The sequence below is a fragment of the Spodoptera frugiperda genome, chromosome 25, assembly GCF_023101765.2.
Source record: "Spodoptera frugiperda isolate SF20-4 chromosome 25, AGI-APGP_CSIRO_Sfru_2.0, whole genome shotgun sequence".
Taxonomy (NCBI): Eukaryota; Metazoa; Arthropoda; class Insecta; order Lepidoptera; family Noctuidae; genus Spodoptera; species Spodoptera frugiperda.
This window is the reverse complement of record NC_064236.1, coordinates 5,999,409-6,020,748: the sequence shown is the minus strand read 5'-3', so window position 1 is coordinate 6,020,748 and position 21,340 is coordinate 5,999,409. Positions and strand designations below refer to the sequence as shown.

At 34.5% G+C, this 21,340-nt stretch overlaps 2 protein-coding genes across 2 annotated transcripts; both read left to right on the top strand.

Annotated features, from left to right (window-relative positions):
- The first annotated feature begins 223 nt into the window (after window positions 1-223).
- On the top strand, window positions 224-7,189 carry LOC118264560 (6-phosphogluconate dehydrogenase, decarboxylating). The gene is made up of 12 exons (XM_035577114.2): window positions 224-711; window positions 1,357-1,468; window positions 1,762-1,876; window positions 2,092-2,243; window positions 2,771-2,863; window positions 3,252-3,402; window positions 3,670-3,780; window positions 3,904-4,047; window positions 4,188-4,342; window positions 4,905-4,994; window positions 5,852-6,052; window positions 6,250-7,189. Exons 1-12 carry the CDS (start codon window positions 704-706, stop codon window positions 6,367-6,369), a joined length of 1,452 nt encoding a protein of 483 aa, XP_035433007.1. The 5' UTR covers window positions 224-703; the 3' UTR covers window positions 6,370-7,189.
- A 1,170-nt stretch (window positions 7,190-8,359) lies between these two features.
- LOC118264556 (mediator of RNA polymerase II transcription subunit 23) lies at window positions 8,360-21,130 on the top strand. Its single transcript, XM_035577102.2, has 17 exons — window positions 8,360-8,751; window positions 9,395-9,639; window positions 9,834-9,966; window positions 10,042-10,224; window positions 10,309-11,081; window positions 11,158-11,558; window positions 11,653-11,827; window positions 12,141-12,310; window positions 12,615-12,733; window positions 12,829-13,016; window positions 13,998-14,178; window positions 14,817-14,962; window positions 15,283-15,506; window positions 15,811-16,053; window positions 16,742-17,186; window positions 17,410-17,616; window positions 18,318-21,130. The coding sequence occupies exons 1-17, from the start codon at window positions 8,710-8,712 to the stop codon at window positions 18,454-18,456; spliced, it is 4,014 nt and encodes a 1,337-aa protein (XP_035432995.1). The 5' UTR covers window positions 8,360-8,709; the 3' UTR covers window positions 18,457-21,130.
- Window positions 21,131-21,340: the final 210 nt, after the last annotated feature.

Sequence of the window (21,340 nt, the reverse complement as noted above, 5' to 3'; positions counted from 1 at the left end):
TTATTCACTTAAGCGTTCCAAAAACAACCGGTCAAAAACCCTCATAAAATCGTTAAAAATCGGCTCTGTCTATTTTTGAGAGGGGTCTCACCTAGACGTTTTTTTTTAATTTACATAGACTAAAAAATCTGTAAAGTGCGAGTTGACACTCGCTCGAAGGGTTCTGTATCATTCGTCCGTTTTACTATTCCTATATCGAAGCCATCATTAGGTTTTTTAGTATTTAATTTACTATTGTAGCTGTTGTCTGTCATGGTCTGTTTCGCGTTATAATCTTTAATTTCTAACATTATTTAGACACTAATGTTAATCGGTGAAAAAAAAACATCGTGGACCGGGCTTATAATTTTTAATCCGTTCAAATTTCAATTGTCTTCCTACCACAGTTAGTGCTTCTTCTGCAGAGAAGTGAAGACATATAGTCTGGTGACTAACAGACGGACGGATAGCCCATAGGTTTTCATTCACTGGTGTGTGAAACTGTGGACTGTTACTGTCATTCTTATTTCGAACTTCCTATCAACTTGCCAGTGCCACTCATTTGTCAAAGAAGTTGGGAACTAGTCTGTCGTGTCGTGTTTACTATTACCACTTGCTATACAAAATAGTTTTAAAGTTTTTAATTTTATTTTACGAAAAATACGTCAAAAGCAACTATCTGAAAAACTTATCACCATTGTGAAAAAAATACAATCTTACCAAAATGGCACAGTAAGTATTTCAGCTTCTTTCTATCCGGTATAATAAGCATGACTTGGATTTTACAGCTATCCAATTAATATTTAACAATAGTGTAGATTATTGTATTAAAAATGCCAAATATACCAATGTTTTTAATAGTTAATAAAAAACTAAATGTTTGTCCTCGTTATTGACTTTCTTAGAGACCTTGATCGAGTTACTTAGTTGTTTTAAGGTTAAACTTTTTTAGTGTTCAAGTTTTTCATTAAAAAACTGTACTTGGCATTGAAAGTACACAGAAAGATAACTGATTGAAAATATTTGTTTCTAGTATAAGTATAGTGCATGCCATACATGGGGCTAAAGTTTGCTGAGTTAACATGTAATATGCACTTATTTCTTTAATCTATTGCGACAGATAAAGTTTCTAATATTAATATAAATACAGAATTGAATATGAATATCATGTACACTTACAATTTTATCTTCACTGATTGGCATAAAGTGTTGGTAACTTGGGTTTTCAAGTGTAGCCACAAGGTTATTTGAAGGTGAACATACATGACTTTCATTATGTAGGTACAGGGTCCTATGATGTACTACTTACACAGTATTACATACAATCATATATTTATGTTACTTTGATGCTAGATATCAAAATGATATTTTTTTCAGGGCTAAAGCAGACATTGCTCTTATTGGGCTAGCAGTTATGGGACAGAATTTAATTCTGAACATGGACAGCAAAGGTTTTGTTGTGTGCGCTTACAACAGAACTGTAGCCAAGGTATGATATTATCTGCTAGATACTTATCTAAAGAATACATATTAAATAGAATAGAATACATATATAATTTTTTCTACAGTAGTAGACAAAAAAATTAATAAATGAAAGTGCAAAATAATTAGAAGGCACTGTTATTATAATAATTTGCCTTATACTTATTCACTGCAATACCAAATATATTTTTTAGTGAAAATTATTTGTTTCAACCGTTTTGATGTGATTCAGTAACAAATATACACACAAACATTTTCATTTATTAGTAAGATTGGGTACTTTGACATTGTAATTTGTAGGTGGAAGAATTTCTCAAAAATGAAGCCAAGGGAACTAAAATCATTGGTGCTACATCACTAGAAGATATGGTGACCAAACTCAAGAAACCAAGGAAAGTTATGTTACTTGTTAAAGGTGAGGTTATAAATCTCTATTTTATATTATTATTTGCTCACAGTATTGTAACAAGGATGAATATTTTTGTATATTCGACAATTCTTCCATATTAAGAAGAATAATTAAAATAGAATCTGTTGATTGAAATACAAAAACAAACATGACAAAATTGAAATGCCATTTATGCAATTTGCACAAAGTAACAAAGTTAAATGTGTGATTTTGTTTTATAGCTGGATCGGCTGTTGATGAGTTTGTTCGTAAGCTGGTGCCCCTTCTTGACAAGGGCGACATTATAATTGACGGTGGAAACTCACAGTACATAGACACACAGCGTTGGTGCAAGGAACTCGCTTCAACTGGTATCCTTTACGTGGGAATGGGTGTAAGTATATTTTGTGTGCTTTAAAAATATATATTCGTAGTGAAGTCTGCTATGTTACATACAATTAAACCATAAAAAGTTCATTTTACTCTTAAATGAACTTTTAACGGTTTCATCAAATAATGATGATGAAAATGTTAAACGTTAACAGTCATTATATGATGATCAAACCATTAAAAGTTCATTTTACCTGACTACACAATTAGGTGTAACTTTTTCCATAATCCACAAATTGTAGTTCGGGGCCTGGATGTCATGTGTATGTGAAAAACACACCCATGACATAGGAGAAAATCATAGTGTGGGGCATTAAAAATAATAATTAGGTGTATATTAATGTCAACAAATCAAGGTTAACATGTTCATGCAATCTATTTAATATGACCAAACTATGTACTAAATCTAATGTAATGGACTACAGAAGTTTAAAGTTTCGAATGAAAGTTGTTGTAAATGAGAAGTCTAAATACAAATCTAAATTTAGATTCAGCTTCCCAGATTTGTAAATACATTTTTTCGTTGTTCAGGTGAGTGGTGGTGAAGATGGTGCTCGTTATGGACCATCCCTGATGCCTGGTGGACACGCTGCTGCTTGGCCTCATGTCAAACCTATATTCCAGGTATACCCTTTTGTCAATTCATTATTATTTTAATAAAATCTGCTACCTGTGCGAATTTGAAAAAAACTGCTCTATCACTCATGTATTTTTGAATAGCTATGCATGAAAAAATTGTTTAATTGCCCAAAACATAGTACCAGGGTGTCCACATTCTGGAAAGTCAGGGAATTATTTTGAACATTAGCTGTGGACACCCTGAGTACAATTTTACTTACTATGTGTGTATCATACTTGTTATATTTTTTTATATGCTACTTATGGCTTGCTAACCATAGGGTGCTTTAAACTGCTTTACGTTTATGTTAACCATGTGCATGTTTTTGAAATAAAAATAAAGTTTATGCGATAAAATATGAAGTATAGAATATTGATATAGTAATTGTTTCAGGCTATATGTGCGAAAGCCAATGATGAGCCTTGTTGCGACTGGGTGGGCGAGGATGGCGCTGGACATTTCGTCAAAATGGTCCACAACGGTATCGAGTATGGTGACATGCAGCTCATTTGCGAAGCTTACAACCTGATGAAGGATGTTCTAGGTACCTACTGTTTATTTTTTAATTGAAAATAGTCTTGAAATTTTGGTCATCAGAATACCATTAGACAAATATAACCTAACTAATGACTACATAACAAATGCACATTTATTGTGAACTGACCCTAAAAACCTATAATACAGATTTTTTGTGTCTCCCAAAGACTATCTACAGATTGTCTCAAAACACAACAATATAACTTGATCAGGAGGCAGGCCTTCTTATGATTGCAATTATATATTTCTATAACAATATCATATTGATTTAAAGGTATGGAGCAAGGTGAAATGGCTGAAGTATTTGAACAATGGAACAAAGGAGAGCTAGACTCATTCCTTATCGAAATATCAAGGGATATCTTAAAATTCAAGGATACAGATGGTAAGTGTCTTATGACCAATAATACCTACTCATTTATTGCAATTGAATGTTAACATATTATGCTAGGAACATAAGGTACATCAATAATTTTATAATAATAGAGTGTCTAATGTAAATCTACAGGTAAATATTTGCTGCCGAAGATTCGGGACACAGCGGGACAGAAGGGCACAGGAAAGTGGACTGGTATTGCAGCCCTAGAGTATGGTGTACCTGTGACCCTAATTGGTGAGGCAGTGTTCGCTCGCTGTCTTTCGGCCCTTAAAGGTTTGTGAAAACTTTTACTTTAGTTGTGTGCTATGGCTTTAAATTCCCTTAAAATTACCTACAACAATTGGGTAGCCTTAAATCTGATACAACATGAATATGAAATATTATGAATGAAACATATTGTTTTATTTATCCAGATGAGCGAGTTAAGGCAAGCAAGGTGTTACCTGGATCGACCACCAAATTCAGCGGTGATAAGAAGCAGTTCTTGGAACACTTGCGTAAAGCTCTTTATGCTAGCAAGTTGATATCCTATGCCCAAGGCTTCATGCTACTCCGTGAGGCAGCCAAGGTGAGCCAAGGCATATCTATATGAAAAAGAAATATTTTCTACGGGGGCTATACAGTGTCGTGTTAACATTTGTACCTATCTATCTATTAGTTGAAAATGGTTAAAGACACATTAAAAAAGCAATTGTATTATAAAATAATTATGATTGTTTTAAAGATAATCTAATTTTTGTCAGCAGATTTTAGGGAAGATTACTTAACGAATATATTTATTGTAATACGATAGTTGCTGATACATTACGAACAATTACAATAATCTTGATGAGATGCGATAAGTGACGCAGTTCTTAGTGGTGATATTGCAAGAAATAAGATTATTTATTGTAATAATATTATTGTAAGTAATGGTTACGTGCGTAGATTACCTTAGAGTAGAGTTGTGATGTAGAACAAAAAGTAATTGTTGGATATTTACTCTTTATAAATACTTACATAGATACAAATGGTGTCCTATCTCCTTTGGGTTGCACATTCGTGAGTGTTGCGATTTTCAGGCACAGTGCACTTACTGGTAGTATATAATGGTACTTAGTACTTACTGTTTACTGTTTATGTTCTGACAGGCGAACCAATGGAACCTAAACTACGGCAGCATCGCTCTGATGTGGCGTGGAGGCTGCATTATCAGAAGTGCTTTCCTTGGCAACATCAAGGTAAGAAAATAGAAATACATTCTAGCAAATAGTAATGATAGCACAAACTTACAAACTTTCGCATTTATAATATTAACTTTTCGTCTATTTTATTTGAATCAACTGCAACATTATAAAACATAAGTGAAAACTTTGTAAAGTTGCAGATTTTTAACTAAATATAAATATTGCATCCTAGGAATTACTACAAACTCTGTGGGAAATTCTTCTACTGTCTTTTCACCCGTCTTCTGTTACCTTTTAACCCTCTTCTATTTTTATTCATTTCTCAATTCTTATTCACCCGTTATTTACTTCTTGAGTAAAAATACTGAAATTTTTATTGTCCTTTGTACCTTTTAAATATCTGCAATTAGGTAAATCATGCTGTGCATTTTGTTTTATTGCCCTAAGGTAAAAATAAATTTATAAATGCAGTTTCAATACTTCCAATGAATATCAACCCAATTGTGCAGTCGTTTTTACTTTATAATGATCTAATTTTTTTTAATAACCTTGGTGATCGATAATGCATGAATTTTCAGTTCCAATTTCAATCAGTTACATAGTAACGAAGAATAATTAATCTGTAACCTCTTAAGATAACGTGACCACTTCGACATTCAAATGATACAATGTCATTAGTACATAGGTATCTTTAAATGAATATATGCAAATCTTGTTATAATTAAAAAATACTTACTTTATTTTTATAATAACTATCGTGAGACAAATTAACTAAAAATCACAGTTTACTCACTCAGTTTCGAGTCACAAAGGGATTCTTCCTATCTTAAAATTGAGATATGCAGTAACCTACCAGCATTTTGTACATGATATGAACTATGTGTAACGAGTGTTTTCGCTTTTATCAACAGGACGCGTTCACTAAGAACCCTCAGCTGACGAACCTGCTCTTGGACCCATACTTCTGTGAGCGCATCAGTGGCTCTCAGCAATCTCTGCGGCAGGTGGTAGCACAGACCGCGCTCGTCGGTGTTCCCGCGCCCGCTTTCTCCGCCGCACTCGCCTTCTATGACGGCTATAGATCTGCTGTACTCCCAGCTAATATGCTCCAGGTCAGAATACTCATCAAAACCAAGATTATAAAAATATTATTGTAGTTTCTACATAGTATGTATATGATTATGTATAACATACACTACCTAATGAACCTACAAGCCCAACTATTCTCTCGAGTTGGAGGCGTAAATCTATACTTAGTAAGACAACTACAGGTTTATCAAAACTTTTAACATAAATTCTTTTATTTCAGGCTCAAAGGGACTATTTTGGTGCGCACACCTACGAGCTTATTACCAAGCCAGGAGAATTCGTACATACAAATTGGACTGGCCACGGTGGCAACGTGTCTGCTTCAACATACAACAACTAAATTGTTACATTGTTACCGACATAGGGACCATTATAATTTACGTACGATAAATCCATTTTTGTGTAATGTGGGTGCAGTTTAATAATTTATGTTATGTTTTTATATGCTACAATCGCTTCATGAATAAGGTGGCTGGGATATGCAACGCATTCGGTCACGTTTTTACAACATGGTGCTAGAGCATCTTATTATTATTATAAATGTGCCTTTTTTCAAGGAAAAAGGGAAATATTTTTGATTATATACATTTTTCTATAACATTCCTATTTACATTGTCTTTGGGTAGTTAATGAAGTGACGTGATGATGAAATCATTCCGTATTTCGTTGTTATTTTTAAAGGAATATAAATCTTTTAGATAGTTAAGAATAAAAAAAGTTTGTCACCAAATACTCGTCCTGTCGTATGTACGATAGGACGTACTGTCAGCGCTGACCTTCAGTCGGGCATTGTTTCCAACCTTTGCCCTCAATGCGTTGTCTATAGGGTAAGATTTCGATAATCCTTTCTTTCTTAAAAATATATTTACGTGAGAACAGTTGTTGTTTTTAATATAATCCAGGATATCAGCTAATGTTATTTTATAATGTATTTGGTGACTAATTAGTTTATTTTTGTAACAAAAAATATTTATGAAACTCAAAAGATATTTAATTTGTGATCTAAACAAATACAACTTATTTAAATTTAATTTATGCATATGTATTGTTTTTGATGTTATTGTGATGGTTGTATTGTCTTTTTTAATCTAAGTGAACTGCTTTTTGGGACGCATACTATTTTTGACATTTTTTCATAAATAAATTATTAATAAATGAAATTGGAGTTTTATACTTATTACTACTCTACTCTACCCATTGAAACCGGTGACAGACGACGACGTCAAGCGTCAAGGTATCTAACTTCCCAATTTTATAATATACATTTGTTCCTGGACTGGAAGTATGGATCAAACAGGATCATAGTTAAAGTAACTGCAACTTGGAGTGGTGGTCCGATTCTTCCTTTATTCCCATCTGCCACCTTCCAGATTGCTACTGGGGTAGTGGCAACCACCGCGGTGGTCAATAAAACTTAGTTCCTTTTACCCCTTTCAACAAAATTCCATGGAAATGAAAAACAAATTACTGTAAGTAAACGTTATGTGGACAAGCATACAACAAGCTAAAGAGACACGAGTCATAGGTAGGTCACCTCGATGCCGATGGAAACCCCACGATTATAAAAGCACATGGCCCATCGTGGAGTTCCACCTCATTCTAGTGCCCTTATGGCAGCAAATCACGCTAATGACGTTTGGGAGGCCGGTATTCTGCACCCAGTCGTAGTCGATGTCCTGCAGGAGTGATTCCAGGACCAGAAGTGAATTAAACCTACAGAACGGTCTAGGTAAGCATGTCATAGGCACCCCTATTTTTTTGCATCAACGCCTCTTTAGCGCTAACCCTAGAACTGAGCTTTTTTTTTTGATGACGGGGTAAAACCTTCAAAAGGACCGTAGCTTTCTGGGGATAAAAGACTAGGGAGTGTGGCATTTTTACCTCACTAAAACCATGCTGGTGGCCACCCCCAACACCTGTAAGGGGCTACCCTACCCTAGAACCGATCCCTGTTAACACAACGCGACATCTCTCGCCGGTTCCATGTTGATGGTCTAGATCATGATCATCAGTCATGATTTGTACCACGCTGTGTTTTGTTTGCTGAATTAACAGTTTAAAGTTCACACAACGTTCCCATCATAATGACTTAAGAGTAACCTTTTCTCCGGTAGTTTATTATAAGTAACTAAAAAATAATTTTATTATTTAAAAAAATCATCAAAGCAGATATGTAATAACAAAAGATAATAATAGCTCTTCTTCTCTGTCTACGTCTTTGGTTATTTGATTCCTGGCTGGATTATTGAAAACAAAAACAATATTTATATTGATTGCTGAAAACAAAAACAAACTTATTGTCAGTGTCATCTCACTATGGTGTCATGTCACTGTTGGCTGGTTGTCACATTTGTGTTTCTGTCAATCTGAGCCAGCTTGCCCTTACAAAACTTAGATGCATTCTTTTTTAACTTGTGTTTTGTTAATCTTTTACTGATATTAAGCTTATCTCTATAATGTTGTTGTCCTAAGAATTGAATGAACTTCCTCAATCTATCGGAACAATTTTGAATAAATTGATTATTCAGGTGTAACCTAGCGTATGGCTTGAGCACCTGTTTGAACGGCAAACTGTTAATGTTGTGGTACCATGTCTCAATATTATTAATTATGATCGTCTGATCTATTTCGTGAGAGTTTGAAGTGATTTATATCTAGGGAATATCATAGAACCACAACGATGGGAGACTCCCCGGTCGCTAGCATTGTTAGCGAGATTTTGGTAAGTTTTAAATATTATATAAATATGTATGTACCTACATGAATTTCTTATAAATGATTGTGTTTATTCAGAAAATTAAACGCGCCGCATTCGGTTACCATATATCCACATTGGCTATATACTCTGTTATACTAAATTTTCTATTATAAACACACATGGGATCCAGGCTGCGGTTTGCGTTTCAACTGCAGTCTTACTGCTATTGCAACTGGATTCTGTAGTTTTAATGCAATCAATCAAACCAACTATGTTGCCTTACTGCACTTGATAATAATTATATAGTTTTAACTATAGCACATTGTTTAGAGCTCAAGGGACACTGAGAGTTACTCAATTTACATAGATATGAGTTAGAAACACGAATTTACCTATTATATTTATTGAACAGCAGAACCTTAACAACATATATGTTGGGACCTATTTTGAATGCTCAACATTCTTCAGTTAATAATGACTTGTAAAATGATAATGACACACTTATTCCTTTGAAGAATTCACATTATCAAACACTAATAACCATAATTACAATTCATTTATATTGATAATAGGGTAGGTATTTAAAGTAAGGCTCTAAAAAGCCATAAGTACCTACATAATACATTACAAACAAAATTTTAAAGTAATTAACCCTTTTTGTTTTCAGAGAGTGGAAGCAGTAGAAGAAGCATTCAGTTGCTTCTTAGTTCATAAACCAGAGGAAGAAAATGAAGTGTTAGGGATGTATCAGAAGAGACTCAGTGGTATCATGACCCACTTGAGCACTGAGATGCAGGAGTCGGCTCTACGCCAGTACCTGACTCCTACGGCCGTTCTCACCAACCGTTACAAAATGAAACAGCTGCTTGGTCTCTTAGAGAATTTGGTGAATACAAATGTTATTCAGGCTCGGTACGTAATTAATTACTAGTACTTTTGTATTTTTGCTTGATATTAGTATTATACAGATTTCCACAGTTATCACATTGTGTATCCTGTAAGTTTTGCAAAGTGGATGTCTTTTGTCACGTCTGCCTAGTACATATAAAACATACATACAAAATGTGGAGCAAGAATGTGTTCATAATATCATTATTTTGTTACAGAATGTTATGTGATTGTATCTTGACCAATGAAAAACTGATCTATCAAAATGCTGATTTTTGGATTGAAAGTTTCAATTTAATCAGGAGGATTATTGGAGGAGTAGACTACAAAGGTGTAAGGGAAATAATGAAAGTAAGTCATGTTCTTTGAGTTGTTTCTAGATGGTTAAATTTTCGTCAGTACTTATGATTCTATGTTATTTTCTAGGGATGCAGAGAAAAGGCTCAAACATTGCCAGTCAGGCTAAACTCAAGTACAATGCCTCAGCTCAAAGCATTGTACAGTGTAATTGAATATATATTTGACAGGAATGCTTCCTTACTTCCTGCATATTTCATTGTAACTGAAATTCAAAAGGATTACCCTGGTAATAACCATTGGCCGCACTGGGTATGTATTTGTTTTTAAATACACTTTTAAGTCCCTAAATATTATTGTTATATAAAATTCTAATAACCGTTCCTTTTGTTTTAGCAATTGGCAAAACTTCTTTCTAGCTTTGTGGAGAGTTTTAAACCATGTGCTCAAATGGTTTCTATTATTGGACATTCACAAATGTTACCTGTTGTTGAGTTTTCGGGCTATGCAGATCACCTTGTAAATCCATGGCGACTAGATCCCACAACATTAAAGTTCTCTCTAAAGGGCAATCTGCCTTATGATGAAGAACTTCTAAAGCCCCAGATTTCATTGCTGAGACATGTTTTGCAACAACCATACTCTAGAGACATGATGTGTTCGATGCTTGGCCTACAGAAGCAACATAAACAACGCTGTATAGCATTAGAGGATCAATTAGTCGAACTTATGATTCTGCCAATGGAAAAAAGCGAACAAGAGAATGAAGATGATGAAATGTCTTCATCACACTGGTGTTGGCTTCATTTGTCATCACAGGTCATATACTTAATCCTCATTGGATTTGCTTCTTTTCCCAACATTGTGATGGGTCTCCACAGCAAATTGATTGGCCATGATATGAAGAAAGGAAGAGACCACCTCATGTGGGTGTTACTACAATTTATATCTGGAAGTATTCAAAGAAACCCATCATCCAATTTCTTGCCAATAATAAAACTGTATGAATTGCTGTATCCTGAGAAGGAACCTCTACCTGTGCCTGATTGCACGAAGGCCCATTGCACACATCAGATGGCTGTAGTGTGTATTTGGATGCACTTGTTGAAGAAAGCCGAAACTGAACATAAAACTATGTCTATGCCACAAAATTTAAAAGTGCAGTATGAGTATGTATCTATTTCTTACTTCGGAAGTTAGTATATTGCTCGGATAACGTAACTTATGTTGTTATTATCTTCCTAGGTACCTCCAGCATTTGTTTACGTCAAACAACACACCAACATTGATGGGCTCAGATTACCGCATAGCTTTGCTGTGCAATGCTTATTCTACAAATCAGGAATATTTCGCCAGACCGATGGGAGTTATCATTGAAACACTTTTTGGGAGCCAGAAAGCTATGCCCAATGGGAATCCGACTACCCCTCTGCCTACAGTACCATTGTCCATGTGCATACTTGACAGTCTGACATTACACTGTAAAATGTCACTTATTCACTCCACCGTTACTCATGTTGCTAAATTAGCTCAGAATAAGAGTAACATACCAGGCAATAACATGATGGCGCCTGCATTAGTGGAGACTTATAGCCGTTTATTGGTTTATACTGAAATTGAGTCTATGGGGATCAAAGGTTTTATACGTAAGTAAACTACAAACATTTGAAGAATCGTATTGTAAAGTAAAAGCTCCGGTTATCCTGTGTAACGACAAATAATGTTTATTTATTGTTACAGATCAGCTACTTCCGAATGTTTTCAAATCTCATGCTTGGGGTATTCTTCATAACCTGCTGGACATGTTTTCGTACCGTATCCACCACGTGCAGCCGCACTATAGGGTGACACTCTTGTCTAACATACACTCCTTAGCTGCGTACCCTCAAGCCAATCAAACACAGTTGCAACTATGGTAAGTGTCATCTAAAAGAAGAAAAACGTTTAGCCATCTAGGCATGTAGGAGTACAATACAATTGTCACCTCTTTTCATATCGCCAGACGTCTCTAGTCCCTACGGCGCTACTGCCAATACAGTAGCGCTCCCATTATTAATCTGAACCTTTTATACTGCAATCTTCACCTGCTTACCAAGCTTGGAAATTATGCCAACTCTATCTCAAGTAGAAGACACCCATAGCCGAACAGTGGACTGTCTCGGGCTGTTGATAATATATGTTGTAATATTGTTTTACAAACACATAAACATGTATCATTTTATTTTCAGTTTCGAAAGTACTGCATTAAGATTGATAACGAGTTTGGGCAGCTCTGGAGTGCAATTGCAAATGTCGAGAGTAGTTTCCGAGCCGAAGTCGCTCGTCTCCTCCGAAAGTGAGGAGTTGAATCGAGTTCTAGTGCTGACTCTTGCACGTGGAATCTATATGACGGGAGCTGGTGAGTTTAATACTAACAATATGTATAAACTCTAGGAATGTATACTACTTCTTCCTTCCTATATTATGAAGTATTTATTTTACAATTGTTCATCTTAAATGTAGTTTATACAGAGCACACATTTCTTTGATGAGGGTGAGAATGAAACTTTTTATTATAATATATTTATATTTCTGTAAATAAGCTACAAAATAGAACATTCCCATCTCAAAATTAACTAGATGATACCATGAAACACTGAGACAAACTCCGAGGTTACACTCTCTATCAACATTTATTTTAATGTATTGTTTGACATATGCAGGTAGCGACGGAGCGGCAGTGAAGGAACTCCTCACTACTATAATGACAAACACGCCGCACATGTGGTCCCAACATACGCTGCAATGCTTCCCTCCGATGCTGGTGGAATTTTTTGCTCAGGTACTGATACACTGCGCCAGAATTGCACATAATGTTAACAGCATTTTTTGGTAAGCTGCAACATTTTTCAATAATATTTTTATGAACAATTACAGAATCCGGCTCCTAAAGAGAATAAGCAGGTGCTGAAGAAATCGGTAGAGGAGGAGTACCGCAAATGGACTTCAATGGCTAACGACAACGACATAATATCACATTTCTCGGTGCCGGGCACGCCTCTCTTCCTTTGCCTGCTATGGAAGATGATATTTGAGACGAATAGAATCAACCCTGTAGCTTTCAAGTAAGTTTATATATTGTTTTATTATTTTTCTTATGTTCTTAATGACGTAATTATAGCGACTGTTGTTTTACAGGCATAATGTAAACTTTGGCGATTGTTTATAAAATATATTGCAATGCATTCATCTCATAAAAGCCTTAATGCGAATGATTCTGATTGAGATTCGACTGTATTTCTTGTATTATTTTCTATTCTTTGCGAATTTTAAATAAAAATAAAAAGATTTTTGTAAAGATATTTCCTCTGGTGTCTACATTGAAAGTGTGGACCTCTTTTCACTATTTATTGGCCGGCTATGCTCGCTATATGATAGTCTTATTGATTGACCCACCTTGACAAGTTTAATGATATCTAAAGAACCGAGTTTCACTCGTGGTGAAATAGCTCTACGTTATTCCTGGCGAATGAATATGTTTTTCAATTGCTATTGTTGGCACTAAAACTTGATACAAGCAAAGCGAAATAATCACGATTGTGTCATTAGTATTAATCATAGTTATATAGTTAAACGTCTAGTTTGTTGAATGCTTGCTGCTGTATATGTATTAAAATGTCGATTGAAAAAATAACTTTAACAACACTTATCCGATGCATGAAAAATATATGTATATCTAGAACGTTGACATGACTGATGAATAGGCAATCGAAACAAGCAAAGTCCCGCCTTTTATCCCCGAAGGGGTGTATAATGTACACCAACTTTTTCATCCGTTATGTTATAAATCCCATGTAATAGGGGGTTAATTGTGCAATCGCAACATATGTGTATAATTATATTTTTATAATAACATTATTCAAGTCCGCTCGCGTGGTCATAAGAAAACGGAATACTGTGTGACTCTCAAGCCTGCTTAATCACAAATATAAAAATCAGACATAAAATTATTCTAAAGCGAAGTTAAAGAAATACAAATAAACAAACATGTTATTACTTTAGTATTTAAAATAATAGTAAATATTTGTTCTCTTTGTTTAATCCAGGATCTTGGAACGCATCGGTGCCCGGGCGTTGTCGGCGCACTTGCGTAAGTTCTGCGACTACCTCGTGTTTGAGGTGACCAACCCGGCCGGCGGGCCGCACATCAACAAGTGCGTCGACGCGATCAACGACATCATCTGGAAGTACAACATCGTTACCATTGATAGACTTGTTTTGTGTTTGGTAAGTCATTTAATCAGTCATCATTAAAATTTCTAATAGTTTAATTAACATATTTAATCGAATTTAAAGTATGATGTGCATTATGGTACCCATGCACTATCAAATTGAAATTTGAAAAGAATTGATCTTTAACAGTTTCTGGGTGTGCAGCCAGACCAATTCCAAGGGCTAAACATTTTCCCAGATACAAATAAAATAGTTATTATCCTCAGAAACATTCCTTTGTTTTACCTACACTTCCTTTCCTACTACTTCCTTTGTTATGGTTTCAATAACAAATCATTGAGGAAAAAGACAATTTATTATGAGCACTCAAAAAGTATTACAATACCAATACCCAAAGCATAATAAATACAAATTTATTTTATTTAATAATCCTTTGTCTACTACGACTCTGTTGGTTCAAAACAGGGGGCAATAGATAAAAGTGCAATAGATAAAAGTGTAATTTTTGTTAAAGTAATTCAAAGGCCGAACACTTTGGAAGTTAAATAAATGTGGGATATGGGGTTCCCAGTCAAATCAGTCAGAAAATATGCAATATCTATATCTATTATCGTATCATCTTTTAAATAAAAGATACAGGATGGCTTTACCTGCAACCCTGTACAGGTATCTTATGTTACTTTTTTACACAGGTACTGCGCCCCAACCCGGACGGTAATGAGAGCCAAGTCTGCCTCTACATCATCCAGCTACTCCTGCTAAAAGGCTCCGAGTTAAGAAACCGAGCTCAGGACTTTGTAAAAGAAAACTCACCGGAACATTGGAAGCAAAATAATTGGTAAACACTAAAAAAAAATATTTTTGTTATTGTGGACACTACGGAACACGATCGCAATCCTTAAATATCTAAATGGTAGCCATTTGAAAAATATACATCTAAAAGTTTTCCGACAGTTATTTTTTATTATTTTTTAATGGTGGGAACCAGATTCCGATGGACGAGGCGTATGATCCACTGCTGTGAACTGTGACTGCGTAAATCAGTATTGCTGAGCATGCATAGCATGTATCTAACAAATTATTAATATTTCTATACCTTTACCTCCTTATGTTTCGGTTTCAGACGGTGTTTATAAATGATATCAATTCATATTACAGGTACGATAAACATATAGCGTTCCATAGAAAATACCCAGAAAAGTTCGCGCCGGAGGAGGCAAACAATGCTTACGGAGGTCCAATTCCTGTGTACCTGAGTAACGTGTGCCTCAGGTTTATTCCCGTTCTGGACATCGTGGTGCACCGACATCTGGAGATTCCATCGGTTAGCAAGAATCTGGAACAACTGCTGGAACATCTTGGATATCTGTACAAATTCCATGGTGAGTGGTTTATGTTGTATCTTAGCAAGCATTACACGTTAATTGGTGCTCATGTTTATTGTAGTAACATTGCATCATCACCTTTTTAATGCAGTATGGTAAGAAAATAAACATACAAAAGATATTCTTATTCATTAAATTAAATTGTGAGTTTTAGCATGTTCACCACCAAATTACAAATTTGTGTGTATTGTTCATAATATGCTAGCCACTTTACCGAAATTTTGACTGAAGATATAGTAAAATTTGATTACTTAAACATTAATTAAATATTTTGCTAATTACCACTTCATATGGTTAACAGATCGTCCAATCACGTTCTTGTACAACACATTGCACTATTATGAGTCGAAACTTCGCGACAAGCCATTATTGAAGAGGAAATTGGTGAATGCTGTACTGGGCTCCTTGAAAGAGGTGCGTCCAGCTGGATGGGCCACCACCGAAGCATTCCAAGCCTATCTTGCCAAAACTGACGTGGAAGCAACCGCCTGGACCGGTCCTGACCTCAATTACTACCTCAGTCTAGTCAACAGAATGGTAGACAGTATCCTTTTTAGAAAATACTTAAAGAAAGTATTGCTTGTATTGATTGGTAACTCCTTGTTATGTTTAGTGAAGATAAAATCCATCCAAACTGTATCAAAATTCTATGCTTACCTAGATGGTTCTTGAAATGGCAGTTATTTATTTATTCTAATCACATGGAAAACCAATAGCTTTCTGATTAAGAAGAATGTGATATGTGACAATAAGCCGATTACAGGTTTTTGCGTTTAGTAGTTATATGTATTATGTCAACTTTGCATCAGTTATGTTATAGTTCATCGTGCTGTATTATTGCGTATGAATTCGCCAGTAGAGGCGCTAGTAAGAACTAAACACTATTGAATATTTTGAAGCTACAGTACACACAAATCCTCACCCTACATTATGCCATCTCATGAACCAAAAAGTAAATTATTATATGTTATCGGCTTACTCACGTATCTGTTTAATGAGGAACTCGACTATGAATGTGAATATGAATGTGAATATGAATGAATATGATATGAGCCTCTAGCATGGCTTGTAACTGGTCGAGTGCCTCTTCAAACAGTTACGTGAGTAAGCCGATAACATATAATAATTAATTTAGTATGTCTCATGAAAGTTACAATAAAACCAAAAAGTATGGTAAGCTATGTTAAAAAAACAATTCACACCAAAATGTATGTTCCTTAACAATATACCAGCTATGACTGGCAGCTCACACTTCCCCAACACAGATTGGCGATTCAATGAATATCCGAACCCCTCGGCACATGCGTTGTACGTGACGTGTGTGGAGTTGATGTCACTGCCTCTAGCGCCGAATTTCGTCGGTAACACTCTCCTGGATGTGATCACCAAAGGTTTTGTCGTAATACCACCCACTAAGATCCAACTTTGGATCAATGCGATCGGTCTGATAATGGCTGCGTTACCTGATCCCTACTGGACCGTCCTTCATGACCGTATACTGGAGTTGATAACAAACAATGAAATGACGGAATGGCCGTATCCTCACACGCCATTCCAACTCTTCAATCTCACTACAACCAATGACGCCATGTTGGAAAACAAATACAGCTTGACTTTGGCACTGGCTCATGCTATTTGGTACCATGCAGGCGCTGGACAGATTATGCAAGTACCGCAGTAAGTATATTGTGTACTTTTTCAACTTTTTTTTTAATTCGACTGCATAATTTATTTATTTTGAGAAACATATATCAAAGCTATATTGTTATTAAATTTTCGATATGGTTTAAAAATAAATATTATCTACCTTTTATCATCATCAGCCTAAAACTGGCCACTGTTGACATAAAGCCTCTTCATTACCTTTCTCCCTGTTAATACTGAATTCACCTGTTTTCAGATTTATTAAAGAAAAGCTGTCAGTGGAAGTGCATACTGAGATTCAGCTTCTGTACCTGTGTCACCTGGTGGGGCCGTTCTTGCAGCGGTTCAACTCGGACTTGTCTCGGGCCGTGATGGACATCACTATCACACTGTACGAGCTACTGGCACACATTGACAAGTCCCAGCAGCATCTACAGTACATTGACCCCATATGCGACTTACTGTATCCTTTTCAAAACTGTATTTTGGCTAATTATCTCCAGTAATTACTTTGTTTGGTAGAAAAATCTCTTTGTACTTTCTTATACTTAAACAAGTTTGTTAGGGTTCTAAGTTTTTATAATTAAAACTAGTATGGTAGTGTATATTTAGTGAGGATCTTCACCATTTCAATATTCTTACTCATAATTTTAATAACCAGTCGTTTTTCTTCTTTCCTCTATATCTACAGTAAACATTTTCAGTTAGCAAAGATACATTTAGTACATAATTGACGATTTCATGAATGCATAACAAATTTTCAGACCGTCATACAAGAATTTAAAAATAAAATCAAGTAATAACAATTTCAAATATAAGACAATTTAAAAGTCAGAGCGATAAAAATGTACTCTGAATATCTTTCATGAGGTCTCACTCGCTACATATTTATAAAGATGCAGGTAAACATCAATTTTCCAGAAACTTTCCAGTCGCGGTATAAAAACGATTTTATTTGCTAATTCTTATTAAATAGTCTATGAAAAAATAAAAGTTCAAGTATATTTTATAGGTAAAACTAAGTTTATAATAGGTATATCCTGTTAGCATGTCTTATTTTTCAATACAAAACCACTTATTACGCATCGCTGTAACCGCGTGGGAGACCCAAGTAGGTATCTCAACTGACATTTACATTAATATTTTCCTTAATGAGTTTTACAGCTATCACATAAAATATATGTTCGTCGGCGACACCATGAAGAACGAAGTCGAGAGTGTTATCCGCAAACTGCGGCCGGCCTTGCAGATGCGTCTGCGTTTTATTACTCATTTGAATGTGGAACAGATAAATACCGCCTAGCAGAACGATTACTACAGCTACACGCCGTCTAGTTCGAGCTCCAGCTCGGAATAAACGGCGTGGCTGTAGTGCCTCAGTGCTAATTGTGAACAAAGTGAGCAGTGAACTCTCCACGAATAACGAGTGTTTGTCTATTTTGTGATTCCATTGTAACACTAGCGTTTGTTAAGAGTCAACATGTTGGTTGTGAATTCACACAGCATACAAACTGAATTAGTATAATAAATTTAATACATCACAAAAGCAACGGATTGCCTGACTTCTATAGCAATAGATAGTCTAAATATAGTCACATATTTTCTTATTAAGCATTTTACTGTAAAATATGTTGGTTGATATTTCAACTGGAAAGTAATGTCTGCAATAAACTAGTATATAGTGAACTAACGATCGAACGTCATATGGACAAAATCTGGTACATAATGTATTCTTGACATAAGCAATTTAGGATGTTAGGAGAATATTTGTATACAAATACATCGTTATATAAGATAGCGATACAAGAAACATGAACACTATGGTTCAGTGCAATCTACATAATCACATTAATGAATAAGACACCAATTTTTACATTAAGATTACTACAATAGATATTTTACATCGAAAATCATCGATTTCAGTTTATCAAAAGAGATCCATTATTTTTAGAATAATTACCAATTTACCAGCACCATCATATCGAACTAATTTATTAATTAATATTTCACCGTCGTACTTAAAGTTATTTAATGGTTACTTAACCCAATCCTTAGTCATTTTCAGAAAAGAATCATTACTAAGGAGAAGCAGTAATCATTAAATGTCTCTGAGTACGGCAGTTCGTGTTTTAATAAGTCTGAAGAAATAGAGACGCTTATTTCTTTTATTGTCGTGTGTATCTGTGTTGTCGTATATTTTGACGTAATGTTTCTGATATATTTGCTTAAAATCAATGTATGTGAGAGTGCAAATGAAAATTACCTGGTGGTAAAGAATGAGATTAAGTAGAAAAAGTAGTTTAAGTGAGTGTCTAGAGTTATTTGCCGACACTAGTAATCGACGATACAATAAGTCGACTTTCCCAACTGATGTTGTAATTGTGCATCAAAAAGTCACTGGAACAATTTACCCTAATACCCTTGAGAATAGAAACAAAGTAATTCTAAAAATATTAAAAATTTAGTAATAAATAATTTAGTAATAAAGAAGTATAAATTAGTTATACGAGATATAATATTAAATGTTGTTTCGCTAGTGCTGAGTAGATAGCTATACTAGGATACTGATCAAAGTTTATTGAATTTAGATATAGAGCTCGATACGAATTAAAAGTTATCGATCACAAGAAATATTGGTAAGCTTTTGTGACCACACTTACGTATTTCGCACAAGCAATATAATGTGTATTTTATTTGTTATTTATTTTCAACAACATAGCAAGCCAATCGCTATTTTTGAGGTTCTATATCTAAAAACAAATAATGAAACACTAATGATCACAGCATTCTCCGTCCGTTAATTTCTCTGTCAAATTAATTTATGCGTGAAGTCAGCAGATTTATCGATTTTAATAAATATTTCTTGCGATTATAGCATATTATATGTTGTGAATTTATAACGTTTAATGCTAATTCAAGTTATTACTTTCATCAGAACATGTTATTCTGTATTTTTGCCAGCAACATGTACCTTATTCTACTTAGGAACCCTCATTTCATGGAGGTCATTTCGCCGATTATTAAGCCAAATCAGGGATAATTATTAAGATTTAATTCATATGAAAGTAACCAAATGTTATTTTATTATTTACCAAACGTGTATTTTGTTTAAACGTATTTGGTATGATTGTTAGTTTGTTTAACTAACCAGCAAATTGATTATTTGAATATTTGATTATAATAATATGACTTATTATTTTTATTGTAAAATTAAACACATTTATAATCTCTCGCTTAATTTTTCTGCCGCCTATTTTTGCTTGTATAGTGAAAAAACATGGGTGACAACAATTCTGCACAGCCGCTAGTTTTTGATGTTATAACAACCATAAAGGCATTAAAATTGTGATATTTGCAACCCAATTTCTAAATGATATATGCAATGGTTACTAAACTTAGGTATGGTACCAAGTACAGGATAAATGCAATAATATTTCAGTAGATTTATTATGTAATAGCGTTAGAGTTGTTGTAATTGATGCTGTAGTCTGTCTTAGATCATCACTTAGCTACTTTTTAAGGTAAATTGTAAAAAATGACTGTTTTCACACTAGGAATTGAATATGGTTGCCAATTCGTGCAATGTATTATTATAAATACCTTGCCATCACAAATTTTTCAATAGTGAGAATCCTAAGGCGACTAAAGAGTAAGTTTAGCTAATTTCTCTTTAGATCGTCAAGGATGGATAGATGTAATTGTAATTTTAATAAATGCGAAACCTCGCTTTAATATTAGAAGTCTAGTTAAAATAAGTTAGCCTTAATATAATGTTGTAATGATCAAAATACTTAAACAGTGAGGAAAAGAATCACAACTTTATTATAAAAGAAATGTATTATGCAGTTATTACATATCGTTTAGGAATTGGGTTGTTTGCTGCGAACAGATTTAAGCGTAACTTTGCATAATTTTATATAAGTTTTTATGTAGTATTTATACTATGTACTGAACAAATAAATATTTTAAATCATAAATATTGTTTTACTTTTAATCATACACTACAAAGTAATGGTACGAACTACAAAACTACCTATCGTTTATCATAAAAGTCTCCTAACAGTTATAAAATATTTATAAAAGTTAAAGTTAAAAGGTGGATTAATCTTAATATTTTGTCTGTAAAAAGCCCGCGAAATTCAAATCAGTTCAACGTATTACTTACAATAACATTTTGTAATCAGCTG